General features: G+C 41.5%; 1 protein-coding gene across 3 annotated transcripts in view; it reads right to left on the reverse strand.

Moving 5' to 3' along the window:
- Positions 1 to 16,790, reverse strand: part of MTCL3 (MTCL family member 3) — a 66,454-nt gene that overhangs the window by 7,478 nt on the left and 42,186 nt on the right. Inside the window, exons 5-6 of one of the 3 annotated variants that reach the window (XM_071218656.1) lie at positions 13,225 to 14,391; positions 11,518 to 11,826 (exon numbers count right to left, since the gene is read on the reverse strand). In XM_071218656.1, the coding sequence (XP_071074757.1) occupies positions 11,716 to 11,826; positions 13,225 to 14,391 (1,278 nt within the window). In that variant the 3' untranslated portion in view covers positions 11,518 to 11,715. Of the gene's footprint in view, positions 1 to 11,517; positions 11,827 to 13,215; positions 14,392 to 16,790 lie in introns of those variants that run through there. The other 2 variants (XM_071218655.1, XM_058307395.2) reach the window with 2 other exon arrangements.

Here is a 16,790-nt window from a genome sequence, read left to right on the forward strand (position 1 = left end):
AAACATTATATATTCACTTTCACATTCTTTTTTTTGCCTGCTTCCAGATAAATATTTCATGGGGAGCTAAAAAAGCAGCCTGCACACAGTGGGACTTTATTACATGTAGAACACATGAATGAAATAACATTCTGTCTGAAAAGCTGGGCATTACAATCAAAATAGCAGCAGCAATGAGAGTAATAATTGGGATAAGATTAATCATTGAGCGCCAACTGTCTGCAAGGCTCTGCGCTAAGTACTTTGATATACTTCATCTCATTTCACCCTCATGGTAATTGTTCATGTAGCTATCATGAACCCCATCTTACTGCTAAAAACGCGGCTTAGAGAAGTAAAGTATTGTGCCCAAATTCACAGAAACTTGCCTGTGAAGAAGGGTAGGGCTTGGAACCCCTATTTCTAGCTGGAAACCCTGGACTATTGTAGAGATCTGGATTTCAATTCTCCGGCCATGACTCATCTGCGTGATCTTTGTGTTTCGGCTCCTTCTCTAAAGGGATATTTAATTTCCTTGATTGGGCTATTTTAAGACGATGAGGGGCTAAGATGCAGTGCCAGGCACTCAATAAGTGTTAGCTCATTTCTGCCTCTATCCTTATGTGGCAGGAGGAAGATGCTGGGGGCAGCGGAGGGTGGGGTGGGCATGTTGTCCCAAGTCATCAATGCAGAATTATCTAATAAATAGTCCGCCCTCCTCTCTTTTCCACTCCAGACTTCTTTATCTCTATGTGTCCTTTATAACACAAATGGTGTTAAGGCTCTATTCCAAAGCCTATCGAAATTCAGACATCATATGGCTAAACCATAGGAGACATTTTGTGGAGGCGTATTTAACACTGTCACTCAATGGTAACTATTTAAAGTGTTTTCTTCGTGGTTGTCCCAGTGATTATTTAATGTAGGTGTTTCACCTGCTTCTTTTCACGGTAAAGTTGATTTTCAATTGCACATAGATTAAAAAACTATGGAAGAGCCTTGATGAGTTCTTCACTCCAAGTCTACCACTTATTTCTGCTGAAAATTCTTCTTTATATTTTATTTAAAATTCCCATGCTATATTTCACTCCCCAAAAGAAATAAAGTAACCCAGTTAGGTGATAGGATACAAAGGCAACAAATATTTAGCACAGTATTTTTTTTTTTTAAACATTTTCTCTAAAGTCCTTTTTTAAGAAAATCTTGTTTTAAGAAAAGTTCCTAGAGTTACATACATCACATGAATGGATTTAAAATTCTGAAGGTGGTGTTTCCAGTCCCACAGCGACATTCCAGGATTTTGTACTGTGTGACATTTTCAAACAGGTGTCAGAATGACTCAAATCCTTATAGAAAAAATGGAATTTGTTTGTGTAAGCCAGGCTACTTTTAAACCATTTAACTTGTAAACCTTCAAATATGAAATTGACCCAAATTATTATTATTTTTTCTTTATTTTCTTTTAAATGTAACCCAAATTATTGTTCCATGTTTTGGAAATAATTACAACACTCATACCTGATGACACACTAATTCTCTTTCAATGTATAACATATGTAAATAATAATTAATGTAAAATAATTTATGGAGGCTGTTAAGAAACAAAAAAGAAAAGGATTTGAAAAGGATTTAAGTTCTCTGTTAATAATGGTATTAAGCCACAAACAAAAACATTTTGGGAACGGTGAAAGAAGGATAATGTATATAAATGTCACTATCAAGCGCTTCCAGACTTAAAGAATTTTAGAGCCAGAAAGAACCTCTGCAACCATTTAACCAACTGTCTCAATTTACAGCTGAGGAAAGAGGCCTTGATATTAAGTCTGCACAAGGTCACAGAGCTACTTAGAAGCAACGCCAGGAACAGAATCCAGGTCTTCCCTTCCTGGTAGCGTGCCTTGCAGTTTAAAATTCCAAGGAGTTCAGGGAAGGGAATATAATCTGAAGTCGATTTATGAGAGAAGAGAAGTTGATTCCTGGCTCTGTCAAATTTTAAATTCAGCTTCCTTCTGAGTCCAAATAAGGGAGGTGGTACTTCATCTTCCAAGTATAGCATAGGAGTTAAAGAGAATATTTGTCCTGATTACCACTGCTCTCAAGAAGCCCGTGTTTTTAGCTAATGCAAATCTTAGGTAAATAAACCCAGACAAAAGGATTTTAAGTTAGTTGTTGAAAAAACCTGGGACTAATTGCAGTAACTTTGCCTTAAGCAAACCAGTACATATTTAATTTATAATTTATGTTTGTCTGGAGGAATACCCTGAAATATCACAAAGCTTATAATTAATAAATAATCAAGCAAATAAATCACTTTTTTATTTAATCTCTTTAGGGCATGACAACCCTGGCTTTGTGTGAGGCTGGATGGCTTCTGAATTAGTGTTTATCAGTCCCTTGTTCCTTGACCTCTTCAACACATATACTACTTAAAGGAGTATTGTATTTCTATTTTCAATAGAGGGGAAAGGAGAAGACTTTTGAAAGGTTGAACTCATTCTTATTCATATTAAAGTTCAAAGGCCATTACAGGTGACCTAATTTAAGTAACCCTATCTTGTAGAATAATGTCTATTCTTCGCAATTTTAAAAAAAGTACTTTAAGATACACGATCTCGGTGGATTAGAAGGCTCTGGTATCTTAAACTATCTCCATTTCCTAGGGCAAGGTCTTAAGCAATTCAATTAACACTCCATTTAACATATTTTTTAGCACCAAATCTGTGCCAGGTACACAGTGTTACCCAGGGACTCCAAGAGGAAAAAGACAACGCCTAGTCCTCAACAAGCACAAGCTTGGTTAAGTCTGACAATTTCCTGCAGTGGGGTTTATGGAACACCGCCCACATTCTGAGCAGCCCGCTAACTTGAAACAAATTTGCAGAGTCTCCACTAGAAGAAGAGGTTCACAGTTCAGTATTTCTCTCAGCCCTGGCTGCATCCTGGAATTACTCAGAGAATTACTGAAAAACAAAAGAAAATACTAAAACTGGAGCTTTTGCCCAGACTTGCTGAATCAGACCATCCAGCTGTGAGGACCAGGCTTCTGAATTTTTAAAAAGTTCCACAGCTGATTCTGTTAATGTTGGTCCTCATGTTATCTGAGTACTAGGAATAGCAGAGTTTGGACTCTGAGGTAGTAAAAGAAAATATCATTTGAAACTTACAGGGCTCCGTTTTTGAGTATAAATTTATGAGGGTCACACAGAGCATTTATTATCCATGGAAGTTTCATATTGAGATTGTATTTTGGCTAATGTGCTAACTTCCCAGTCTGGATGTTCTCCCCCTTGAATCATGGTGGGCTGGCTCTCTCTTCTACTCTGAGGGCTGCGGATATGTCAAAAGATTTTTTTTGCCAAGTAGATCTGTCATGGGGCTTATGTGCAGGCATTTACCAGTGACAAGTATTCAAAAGGAACCGTTTCAAATGGTCTGTTTTAAGTACTCCTCCGTATTCTCAAGAAACAAGACAATAAAACATTTCAGAAATGTGGGCTATTAAAATCCGAGACAAATCTTGCTTGTATTTTCAAATTTGATTTTAGAATCTCATTATACTGTTTCCAGACATTATACTGTTTCTTGACTTGGGAGATGTTGATAATAACACTAAAGTAAAAATAATAAGAGGACCGTTTTAGGGCTTCTTCCTACTCAGAAACCAGAAAAGGGCTCTGAGAATGCCTGTTCACCACAAGAGGGCCACACTGAATCACTTTCGCTGTGCCAGAAAGTTCTGGCCATTGATCAGAGCTATGCGTCCAGTCAAGGAGTATGTCGTAAGGACACAGGAATTAACCCATCCTCCCCCCAGGGGGCTGCAAGCCCACAAATAGAGGCTATCGGAAATGCTGGCTTTATCACCAGGGGGTGATAGCATTATATTTCTAGTAATTGCCTGCTAAAATGCCATTCACACAGGATATAATTACTGGCTGTTCACACTGGCACAGAAAGGAAGAACAACTTGAACAGAAACGATTGGAAGGAGTGAGTCAACACAGGCAAGTTTTGACTGGCCCTGGGAAACGAACCTGCTTCATTCACGGTGGAGGAGGTGGGAAGCGTGAGGGAAGATCAGAATGGGGGGCTGCATGAGGGGATGCTAGGTTTGGAGAGTTCCATGTGAGAGTCCTGGTGTCCCAAGTGAAAAGAAATGTGGCAATGTGATGTGACAAGGGTAGAGTAAATGACCTGAATCTGAGGGTGCAAAAAAACGGAAGGTCAAACTCACATCTCACTGTAGAATTGGGCAACTCTGAGCACAGAACTTCTGCAGAGCCAGACAGACCAAGGTCGTCCATGTGTGCAGACAAACATTCACAAAGGAAAAGGTGATGGGTGGGAACAGACGGCAGCCAAACGGGGCTGAAAAACGTTGACGTGCAAGTAGAAAGCAGTGTTTTTTACACAAGATGCCTACAGCCTCACTCTTTCTTGTTCAACTCTTGAATTTATTCTGCTAAAATTAGAACGCACTTTCTACAAATTCTGCAACTCCAGACAAATAGCTATTTCTGAATTAATTACATTCCCTCTGAAGTGAAGAGGGTGACCAGAAAAATAAGTTTCCCCTCCTCGAGAGCTTTCTCATCTCAAGATTTGTGAGGTCCGAGGCTGGGGGAGCCTCACCTTCTTTCAACTACCTGTCTTTGGCTGCTTCACTGCAGCTATGTCCACTATATAAAAGTCTAAGCATATCAGGGTAATGCTAAGGCCCTCTCTATGGTGGCCCTGGTATTCCAGCAGATACAATTTTCCTTTCCAGTAAAGGTATTCAGATTCCTAGGAGTCTCTTGAGTGAATTCTGGTGACTTGTCATATTTAAACTCCCACCCCAAAGTTCTAAGATTGATATACGCCAACACATAGTATGTTCTATTTAAAGAGTTGAATTCTATTTTATCTCTGTAGGAGTTAAATGGTACAGGCATAATTACATGGATTGTAAAAATAAAACTGCACGTTTATGAGAAAGAGGGAATAAACCAGACACAAAACTGAGTTTTCTGACATTAAGAAATGAAAGACCAAATGAGGTTATTAAAAAAATTCTCTTAAAGTCCATTTCCTGAAAATTTGCAAGTAATGCTCTTACTCAGTCATTTAAGGAAGGGAGGCAAAAGCTGAATTTCCCTCTGCCCCTCACACCTCACACACACATTCTTGAATGCATAGGAGAAGGTGGGTTCTTTCCACCTGATCTGAAAGAACTGAACTTTAAAGAGACATCATGTTGGACAACCTTCAAGTAGGAACATTGTTTCTCAGTCTTCAAAAATCATTTGGGCATCTTTTCCGTTACCCTTAAAATGATAAGAAGCAGCTCAGCTCTCAACTTTCAGGAAAGACTACAGAAAATAATCTTGTAAAGCACACTTTATCTTTTAGAATCAGTGATTTTCAGAGCACGATCTCTGGAGTAGGCAGGATGTTAAAGTTTTGCCATAATGGTCAAAACACTGCACCATTCCTGAATACTTCACATTTTTCTTTTTGTTCCTTTTTTTTTTTTAAAGATTTATTTATTTCTCTCCTCTCCCGCCCCACCCTGGTTGTATTTCTCTGTGTCTATTTGCTGCGTCTTCTTTGTCTGCTTCTGTTGTTGTCAACGGCACTGGAGTGTGTGCAGCCCCATTCCTGGGCAGGCTGCTCTTTCTTTCGTGCTGGGCAGCTCTCCTTACGGGGCGCGCTCCTTGCGCATGGGGCTCCCCTTCGCGGGGGACACCCCTGCATGGCAGGGCATTCCTTGCACACATCAGCACTGCGCATGGGCCAGCTGCACCAGGGTCAAGGAGGCCCGGGATTTGAACTGCGGACCTCCCGTGTAGTAGACGGACGCCCTAACCACTGGGCCAAGTCCGCCGCCCTCCTTTTTTTAATTGACCATTTTGTTAAACTTTTCTGTAAGATCCTACTTTCAAAATTAGTACAATCTTCCAATTTACTGTTGAACATATCATTTTGGTGCATGATAAAACTGTTTAGTGTTTCTAAAAATGCACTGATAATTGAAATGAAAAATAATCACATCAAAATCAGAATTTTATGAATTGAGCTTGAAATACTCTAAAGAATTTAGGTTAGAAGATATTTGAAGATACATTGTAATACCTAAGTCGATAAAATTAGATGACTATTTTTGAAAAGGCAAAACAATTACTAAAAACCACTGAATATATGATATACCACAGTAAATGTTACGAAATACACAAAAGCTTGATTTTGATTAGATGCTGGATTTTGGTGGTACTCTAACTTTAGAAAAAAGCCAGAGGAATACATATACAACTATGGGCTTTAATAATAGTTGCAATGAAATGGAATAATCGGGAAATGACAGTAGCTTTACATGGATCAAATAGAAGTATCTGGGATGTTAGATAAGCTGAGGCTCTGTAGGACAACACATGCTGGCTCAATAGTGGGCATTACAAGGTAGAAATTTCTGAGTATTCTTATTTTCCAGAGGTAAGTGTCATCCTTGCTGTTCTCTGATGAAGCAAAACTATGACAATATTCTATCCAAAAGTTGTTCCTGGAAGATTTTTAAAAATTACTCACAACTTCGTTAGGGCAGCCATGAATCACTTCAGAACTGCAAAGAAGTAGAGAAACTGCACCTCTAATCAGAGAACCAGTTGACATGTATTAACTTACATGAACAGGACCTCTGGAGATTCTATGATTTTGTACCTCCCCTCAGAATGGCCAACATGTAAAACAGTCACTACTTCTCCTTCTACCAACTCATCAACACAAAAGTACTGTTAAGAAATATTTAATAGGATGTTAACCACATTTATTACTATAACTACAAAGGTTTTCCTGACATGTCCAGGCCATAAAGCATTTTTACTCCACATGGGTTTCACTCTGCAATTCCACAAGCTGGCTACTAGGAAAACCAGGGCCCACCCGTGAAGTGTTAGGTGTATCAAAATGTGTATGCAATCACTTTGTTTACAAAAAATCAGATCAGTATCACGCACACACACAACCAAAACGACCTTTTGTGCTACTTAATTGGTTTAAAACTTGGTGTTAAGCAGTGTCTTCATGACTATTGTTTTTGAACTGTACCAAATCCTAGTACTTTACTAAACAATCAGCTTTTTTCACATTTCTCTTCACCTCCTACATTCAGTTAGGCATCTGCCCAAAGCAGAACTCTATCAGATGAAAAGGAGGTATAGTTCTATGCGAATTTAGCTACTAACATTGCAAGAATATTTGAAGTTAAAGCTAAGCCACCAAACTGGCATGCCAAACCTCACTGGCAGCTGGTTAAATAACTGTATTCCAATCCACACCCCAAAATGAAGTAAGGATTGGGGAATGTGGGCCAAACACATTCCAGTCTCAACACAGAATTTTCCTTTGTTTTATGAGTTTGAGTCACTTTTGCTTAAAAATAGCCCACTGAATTCTTTAAAAAAAAAAAAAAAAATCTAGGCCAAATTACCAAACACACTTCTTCCTATGCACAAAAACATTCATGCAAGGAAACTTCCTACAATGAGGTTTGTTTGTTTGAGTTTACTTTCAGTGTTATGTTTAAATAGTGTAGTTTTGAAGATGCAAACATGAGAAGATCCTTTGGTTCAATAATTGAGTGATTGTACCCTCTTTGTGAACCAAGAAGCCTGGATAGAACCCTCCCAGAATTAACTGATTTATCCACAAAGATAATGCACAAAGGGTCAAAGGGGAGGCAAAGAAGATGCTGGGGACCCTCTTTTTGAATTCTTGGCCACCATCTCTGGTAAATTCTCTTCTTAAGGCCAAATCCTGTAGTGCAAGAAAGGGATGCAGCCTGGTTCCTTGGTGCCCACAGAACAGCCTGAAGGTTCAGGGAGAAGGTGGCAAGAGAGCACAAGTGGCTCACTGCAGAGTTTGCTGAGACCACCTCCCCTCCAGCTGGCCTCTAGCATGTTCTGTGGAAGGGCAGGTCTGACTTCCCTGGCTCTGGAAGCAGATCTCATTATATACCACAGTGTGGCAGAGGTGTTTGTGCACAAGGCATGGCTTGGAGGCCAGCTATGCAGAGAGAAGGGCAGAGTGGGAAAAAGCCTCCCTGGAATTCAACTGGGCTAAAAAGTTGTCTCACTTAGTTTGGTGGGAGTGGGGGGGGGAAGGGGGGGCCGGACTTTGAGAGTGATCTCAATCCTCAGGATCTGTGAACAGTAGCAAGTCAGTCCTATTTCTGCCCATTTCCTCTCCACTGATATCTTATTGAGGTTCCATATATGAAGGGCCTGGATGGAGTCCAAGATTCTCATGAAATTCACCTATAAAATCAATGCCCAAAGGGTTCACAGGTAAGCCCCTGTTGCAGACTGACTATAGTTCCTAAAAAGGAATCTGAAGAGGAGGCTGGTACCTGGTTGGCTTAGACAACTCTCTTTCCTAATTCAGCTCTCAAGTCATCCCTGAAGTATTTGCACCACCCCAGCACATATTTATGATGTCATCTCAGCTAAGAAAGCATAGAGATCTAATGTGCCTTCTTTGGGAAATCTAACATACCACAGTGTTCAATAAACAATAAATGACAATCACGAGTCTTCTTTGTACTTCAATAAAAGTGAATGCTAGATTTAGCTGTTTAAATGTCTGCCTTGCTCAATCGACTAATTAAAAACTAAAAAAGAGCAGGAATTAAACCTCATTTTTCTTATTTAGTACAGCAGACACTCAAAATGCCAAATACTCAAAGGATCCATCCCTTTTTTGCTCCATTCTCACATCTTTTGTACACGCTCCTTTCCATTTTGGTTTGGAGGGTAGAATCAGTCAGCATTCATCATTCCTGGTGGACTTGTGGGAAGCCATATTCTCTTTTGGGCTCAACATGGCAAGCTTTGACTGTCAGGATGTGTGTGTGGGATCATCTTGAGTCTTTAAGTCAGTGTGCGCATGTCCCTGTATCTGTGTGTGTGTGAGAGACCCAACACACATAAGACTGACCTCATTTCTCCTTTCTGTCACTTATTATCCCCACTTGTCTTCTCTGATTTTGCTGGCTTTGAGAGCCTGTGTTATTGAAAGGAGTGCTGTCTAATACCACCTCTACCAGTGTGGAAATAGAACTGTTTTGTCATTAGAGATCTTCTGGCAAAGGTGGTAGACCTACAGGGTGGAAATGCTTTAGAAAGAATCCAGACATCCACTGTGTGGCTGGAACTTTAAGGTCTTACTCAGACCCAGACAATTGATTATCCTGTAAATTTAGTCTCACACAGTTGTACATATGCACTTTAGATAATTCAGACATCTAAAGCAATGGTTCTTCACCCCCATCAGATGCCAGACTTACCTGACATCCAGAGTTTTAAAAAATTCCAACACCTGGGTCCAAGCATTGTTTCAATAAGTGTGAGGTAGGGCTAAAAATCTAAAAGTATCCCAGGAACTCTGATGTGCAGCCAGGGCCAAGAACCACTAGTCTAGGTATTTAGTTCTCAACTCCTTTGATGATATCAAAAACCAAAATACTAAAGCCAGTTTCTTAAAACCACATGGGGTAGTGAATATCCATTATACTTCCGAAGTGATCAAGTGCATTGCATCTCACCTTTTTTTCCACAGGGGCAATATTAGCGATTTGGACAGGACAATTATGTACAATGTGGGATTTTCTGGCATATTCCAGGGGAGCTTGAAATTCTAACCCCTTTTCTCTAAATGCCAGCAGGGCTTCCCAGTCACTATGATAACACCAAACAGCTCTATACACTTCCAAATGCTCCCTCCCAGGGTCTAAGAACCACTGTTTTGGCTGGGCATATCTGGCTCCAAAGGCAACAAACACTTCAGAGAAATTTCAGCCCTCAAACATTTACTTTCGGTTCCTTTGCCAAAATGGTTCCTTTGAGATGGTGGCTTGGAGGCTTACCAAGGATTTCAAAAACAGATTTTTGATTGTGAAGTGGTTGGTATCTCTACATTAAAAAAAAAAAAGTAAACACTTGAATAATTGATTACATAAGCACTTATCTAATTTCAGGTCTGTATGTCAGAAAGTTCTACCTAGACCTTTGGAGCTCTGAGAGGAAAAGTCAGAAGTATGTATTAATAGATTCTAACCATTGGGTCACCTCTTTCTACCCCAGGACTCCCTCCGAAAAACATGGCAAGTAAAAGTTATTTTAAGTTGAACTTGTTGCCTACTGCAAAGTGATTTTTGTTTGTTTGTTGTGCTTTTAATTAATAGTCAAATGGCAACAGCTGTGCTGGAGAGTGAGGCTGTAAGTAAATTGCAGCCCTTTGCAATTTAAATTTCTGGAATTCAAAAGGCTGTTAATAGTACCACCTTTTGTGGTAGAGCAAAGACTTCCCGCATATTCATATATTCTTTATGCTTAGGCACAAGATACTTCACCTGATTACAAATTTTCATATCCATCAACCTCTGAGTATCCGTAAGTACATGACATCAGCAAGTGCTGGGGTTTCTGAAACTTGGTTGGCACTGGTGCCTTACAGCTCTTCACTGGGTAAACTGCTAAGGAGATAGACAAAACAGGGCCTTCCATTTACCTTCTGGGTACATGGAACCTATCCAGCCCATTCTGAGTAGAGGAGGAAAGGGGATGCTTGGGTTCACCAGAGAAGAGATCTATGTCCGCAGAAAGCAAGATGCCCACTCAGACTACACCACTGGCCTCACCTTGAGAGTTAATAAAATTTTAGAGAATGACTGTATTTTTTTCTGCCTGCTCAATATTTTATGTACCATATGTAGTGGTTTGAAGCTGTTTGTACCCCAGAAAAAACACGTTCCTACCTCTAACCCTTTCTTGTGGGGTGTGAACCCACTGGCACAGAACCTTTCGATGAGGTTCCTTCAGTTAAGGTGTGGTCCAGCCCAATCAGGATGGGTCTTAATCCTGTTACTGGGGTCCTTTACAAACAGAATGAAATTCAGACAGGAAGCCACAGAGAGAGCAGCCAGAAGCTGAACATCAAAGGAACCCAGAAGAAAAGGGAGAGACTAGGAGAGGCTGCCATGGGCATTGCCATGTGACAACCTAAGGGAGAAGGATCAGCGTCAGTCTCCAGAAAAGCAGTTTTCAGGGAGAAAGCATCGCCTTGATGATGCCTTTGGGCTTTCCTTTAGCCCCAAAACTGTAACCTAAAAAGTCTCATTGTTTAAGTTGACCCATTGCATGGTATTTGTTTGAGCAGCCTGGGAAATGAAAACATCATATCTCTAGCATGTTTCCTGCTCTGGAAGCTATTCTGTATGGCAATCTATTATAGAGGGCAGAACTCCAGCCAACAAACTCAATTAGCAACCTATGGCTACAGGTATAATAATCAAAAGCACAAATGTCTGGTTTGGTCAAATATAGCAGGATGGGAATAATTATTTTCTTAATGACCTAAGACGTAATCCAATGTCATGCTTTCAAACACATCTCTTTATAGCAAACATCATCAGTGATTTATCAAGAAGAGTACAAATAAAGATATAAAAGGAGAAATAAAAAATTAAAGTGATTCACACCAAAAAAACCACACTTACTCCCTTACCTGAAATATTTTAGTGCTTGGGCTTCTTACTGAATTTGTAGTGGTAAGATGAGTTGTGTCTTTTTAGAGAAAAGCAGTCTTCAGTGTTTTTATAGCATTGGTTACTATAGAAATTATACTTCTTTGACTTCTTGTCTTGAAGGGTGAACAAAATAAACAAACTGAAAATACTACAATGAATGGTAAATGATGAAAGATTTACAGTACAAAAAACAGCGTAAAAAGGAAGACAAGTTTAAATATTGTTGTGTAAGAAAGTGATGAAAATAATACAAGAATGAGAATAAGTAAAATGATAGGCTGGAACATCTGGGAAGATAAACGCAAAGACAAAGAGAAGAATTAATTAATAATAACTTTATAAATTCAAGTTCATATCAACTAAGCTAGGTATTAATTCAACTAAGGAGAAAGAAGAATCCTCTGTTAAACCTATACTTACAAAAAGTACCTAGCTGAAATTCTATTACACAAAATGCTCTCTGCTTTTTATTTTTTTCTTTCAGGGTAAAATAGGAAATGAAAAAGCAATTATTTGGTATTATAACTAGAGAAAATTAAGCTACAACATTTCAAAATACAACCAGCTTTACCAAAAGACTTTAAAAATATACAGCATAGCAGAGCAACATGCAAGATAAATAAGCCATGGGTTGTGATATTTCTAGTTGTGGTTACTAACAAGCAGTTAATCTAATGCCATGCTTCTGTGTATAGACTGACACTTGAAATATAAATTTCTTGCATCTCTTTAAAAGCCATGCACACTGTTGCACTTCTCTGGGTTCTCCAAGGGATACAGAGCACCAGGCTTGGGGGGTGGAGGGGAAGCATTACCGCCTGTTTGGCTTTATAAATTTATCATCTCTTCTGTGGTTGACAGACAAAATGCACTGGCTTTTAAGTGGCTACCATACCTGGCCAGAGCAATGCATTCCAGTTCACCTAGTGTTCCTCTTGCAAATCAAGAGGAAGGAAAAACGCTAGTTTTCCTGTTCTGGAAATAGTTATTACTATTTCCCTGAGGTGGCAGAATTAGAGTTCCCTTAAAGTTACAGGATAAGGCTCCTTCCCGAGTCCCGAGATTCTCCATCATAGCTCCGACAAGGATTTTCTCTAGAAATGATGATTAGATGATTGTTACTTCAACTTGTGGTCAAGGACTTTCATTTGTTCCTTTTGGTAGGGCCCTAGGCACAGTATCACCTCTATAAGTACTGGTTTAAACATTCCCCAGTAGTTTTGCATCAGGACTGTTTTTTTTTTTTGCTGTTGTTTTCTTTTTGGTCTTAAACTCAGTTTGGATACTGGGTGAAAACCCTAAACTAACAACTGAAGAGTCCTATTCCGGGAATTCTTGCAGCTCCGTCTGTTACAATCAGTAGTTAGGGTAACCTTGAAAGTGTTGACCTTCAAAAAAATAATGCATTTAAAAATAGTGCTTCCACCACACGGGGGTTGGGGGTGGGGGGAGTTACATTTCCCTGAATGGTTTAGGAAATGTAAGCCCAGGCCTGAGGGAGGCCAGGGGTCAAGGGCAGGCCAGCAGCGTCGGAAGGCACAGCCCAGCAGCGCTCTGGGCCAGGCCGGGCCTTCCCCAGGGCGGGGCGCGGCAGCGGGGCATAGAGCCGCCCACCGGGCCCGCTGCTCCGCGCGCCGCCGCGCCCTCCCCGTGGCTCGCAAGAAGCAGAACTGTACCTGACTCACGGATATGGGCTCCTCCGCGCCGCGCTCGTCGGCGGACTTGGGCACCTCGAGGCGGTCGATGAAGGTCTGCAGCTCCTTGCGGAAGGCCTTCATCTGGGCGTTGATGCGGTAGAGCAGCTCGTGCTCGCGGATGCGGCTGCCGTCGTCCTCGTCGTCCATCAGTCCGAACAGGTCCCCGTTGGCCACGTAGATGCGCGCCTCGGTGATGATGGTGCTCGTGTCGGCGATGAGCCGGTCGATGGTCTTGCCCAGGCGCTCGGCCTCCGAGCGGATGTCCTTCATCTGCTGCCGGTCGGAGAAGGTCTTGGGCCAGGGGCCGGGCGCCGGGTAGAAGGAGCGGGTGGGCGTGAGGCAGCGGATGTTGCGCACCTCCTCCGAGTCGCTCTCGCCGCCGATGGGCCCCTCGCGCTTGCGGTGCGGCGGCCGCGAGTCGTCGTCGCTCTCCTTCTTGCCCGCGTCGCTCTCGGCGTCGCTGTCGCGCGGGCTGCCGCGGATGCCCAGGTGCGAGGCCAGGTCGTAGCGCTGCATGTTGGACATGAGCACGCGGTTCTCATACTGCAGCTGCATGACCTTGCCGCTGAGCTCGTTGATCTGCAAGCGCGCCGCCTTCAGCTCCTCCTGCAGGGCCTCGGTCTTGGCGCTGTCGTGGTGCCGCGCGCTCTCGTGGCTGCCGGACTTGTACTTGTACTTGTTGAGCTCGGCCGTGATGCGCTTGTTCTGCTCCTCCAGGTCCGCCACGTTCCGCCGCAGCAGCTCCGTCTCGTCTTCCACCAGCTGCAGGTGCTGCCGCAGCTCCGACAGGGATTCGCTCTGCTCCCTCATGAGCGGGTTGGCCGAGCCGTTGAAGTCATCGCCCCTCAGGTCGTCCAGTTCCGCCTTCAGGCCTCTGTTCTCCACCTCCAGTTCCACGATTTTCCTGCCCAGAATGTTGGCTTCTTCCTCCACCAGCCTCAGTCGTAGCTTGAGCTCGGCCTCCCTGGTGCTGGGAGGCCCCCCGGCTTCTCCTTTGGGCAGAGGACTGTCCAGATCCCCGTAAAAGGATCTGTACTTCTGCAGCTCGTGTTCGAATCTGTCCTTTTCTTTATCAATCTTGGCCAATTTCTTTCTCATCAAAGCAGCTTCTTCCTTAACGAACTGCAGCTGGCATTTCAGATCTTCATTGTCCTCCTCATGTGGAAAAAAGAGGGGGGAAAAAATGGAAGATCATTTTTATGTCAAGTAAGAAAACAACCAAAAAGGACACCTGCACAATTACTTTATTTTCTGGTAATTAAGATTTGATTTGAGAGAGAGAGAAAAAAAGAGATGTTGTTTATTTTCTCCAAAACGCTTAGATTCTTTGGAAAATAAAACATTAGGAGGGTATTACACCCTTGAAGAAAAAAGAAAAGGATCACAAAAAGAAAAAGTGTGATCATCAGTTTTCAGAGATTATTATATTTTGTAATAGCACGTAACTGCTTGGCAGTCATTGTAACCGCATTGCATTTTGGTGTGTGTGTGTGTGCGTTTTACCTGGCTTGAAATCCTCTAACTAATAAATATTAAACCTATTCCCTTAAAGGAAGATAAGGTTAATATGCAGTCACTGCCATTTACTGTGCACTTATTCTGGGCCAGATATTGTAAAATGCTTCACACATATCAATTAATGTTCAGAGTAAATTTATGAGTAAGTATTAAAATTCCTGGTTTAAAAATGTTAAGTAACTTTTTCAAGGTCACACAGCTAATAAGTGGCAAAGGATAAAGGTGAAATTTGAATTCATTTCTTTCAGACACTAAAGGTCAAGCTGATGATCATTATGCCAAACAGAAAATAATCTGCACTGCATTGTTTTCAATGGAGAACTTTTTTAGTGGCCCATCTGAGGAGAAAGTGGTAGACATTCTGTCTAGAAGGATTTTGAAATCAGATGTACAACCAAAAGGTTGAATTGGATAGAGTTGATTCTGCCTGGTGAAAGGTAATTAAGTAGACCCCAGAGTAGTGCTTCTCTCATATTCCTTTGCCACCCTTCAAGCATGATCATTGTATCTAAATTGAAAAGCACAAGAAGAGAAATGGAGGTAAACTCTTTCTCTGACATATACTATACAAGCACATAATTATGCTCAAGGAGAATATTAGGTCTGTCTGCTTCCAAACCCCATGTTATTCCACTGACCATGTTGCCTACAGAAAAGAAGCACAAAATAAAATAAGTAGGACAATGGGGTAAAATTTATGAAAGCAGATGCATTGCTTTTATATTTTCTTATAGCAGAGATTTAGAAGGAAGTAGCACAGAAAGAAAAGAGGCTACAACCTCTGCAGCATCCTGGGAGAAGAGGACAAGAGGTCATGCCACAGAAAGGTTTGGCATGAGATTCCATTTTGTAAGGGAAGAGAAAAGTTGCCCTGCAAAAGACTATGAGTTGGGATCTTTAAACTAATGCAACAAAGATGAAACCAAAGCAATATCATATGCAAGGTTGAATATTGCATCTGCAGAAAAATCAAAGATAACCTTAAAATTTGAGCTTAAGGGTCTGGCTAGCTTGTGCTGCCAATTACAGGGATCAAGGATGAACAAAGAGGAGAAAGGTTTGTGTGAAGGATATAGGTTTGAGTTTGGAAAATGCTGCCTTTGAGGAGTAGCAGTGGAGGCATACTGTAGAAATATCGATATCAACAGGTGTGTGAGCTCTTAGGCCAAAGGTGACCAAGTTTACACCTCTGGACCTGTAGAGAACTTAGGTCCAGAGGTGAGGATGTAAGACGTCATTATCATTGTAGCTGTAGGGAGCAAGCTAAGAATGCGATGCACAGAGGTGATGGTGAAGCTGGTGCAGTGGTTACAGAGATAGCCAATGAGAAGAAAAGAAAAGGAGACAGATGGGAAATGGACAGAAGTCAGGGTGGTGGAGGAGGAGAGTTAAAGGTCCCAGAGGCCCACAGTGAGAAACAATGGTTGAAGAGAAAAGTGGCAACAATAGCAAATATACTTTTAGGCAGGCTACGTGGTTTTGGGGAAAAAAGTGGATGAGACTGGGAAGGTAGGCTGGGACTACATCTATGGTAGAAGTCCTTGATTTCACACCAAGGCTTTTATTTGCTAGTACACACACACAAGAATTGGCATAATGCTGCATTTGAATCTAATCAAAACAACAGTGAGTATAATACACAAGTCACAGGCTGGGGCAGAATAACTGTTCACTGGGCTACGTTAAGCACATAGATAGTTTATCTGATTTGTGGGGCAGAATAACTGTTCACTGGGCTACGTTAAGCACATAGATAGTTTATCTGATTTGTGGGTATGTAAGCTCTCTTGCCCAAAGGAATGGAAACCCAAAAATTATTTTAAGACTTGGACATAATCTGCATGTCAAAAAGGCATTCTGAGGATAACAGATGCATCAAGGGAAGGATGGGCAAGGTAATCATTTCAGTTAATGGAAAAGAAAGAGTCAAAGTGTGATAGTTTCTGCAAGACTGAGCAATTAACCACCCTCTGTGCCACTGTGACTTGCATCCTCAGCTTGTAACCTAACTTTTTAGGCTGAATTGGGAACATATC

This window comes from Dasypus novemcinctus, chromosome 11, assembly GCF_030445035.2.
Source record: "Dasypus novemcinctus isolate mDasNov1 chromosome 11, mDasNov1.1.hap2, whole genome shotgun sequence".
NCBI classification, from domain to species: domain Eukaryota; kingdom Metazoa; phylum Chordata; class Mammalia; order Cingulata; family Dasypodidae; genus Dasypus; species Dasypus novemcinctus.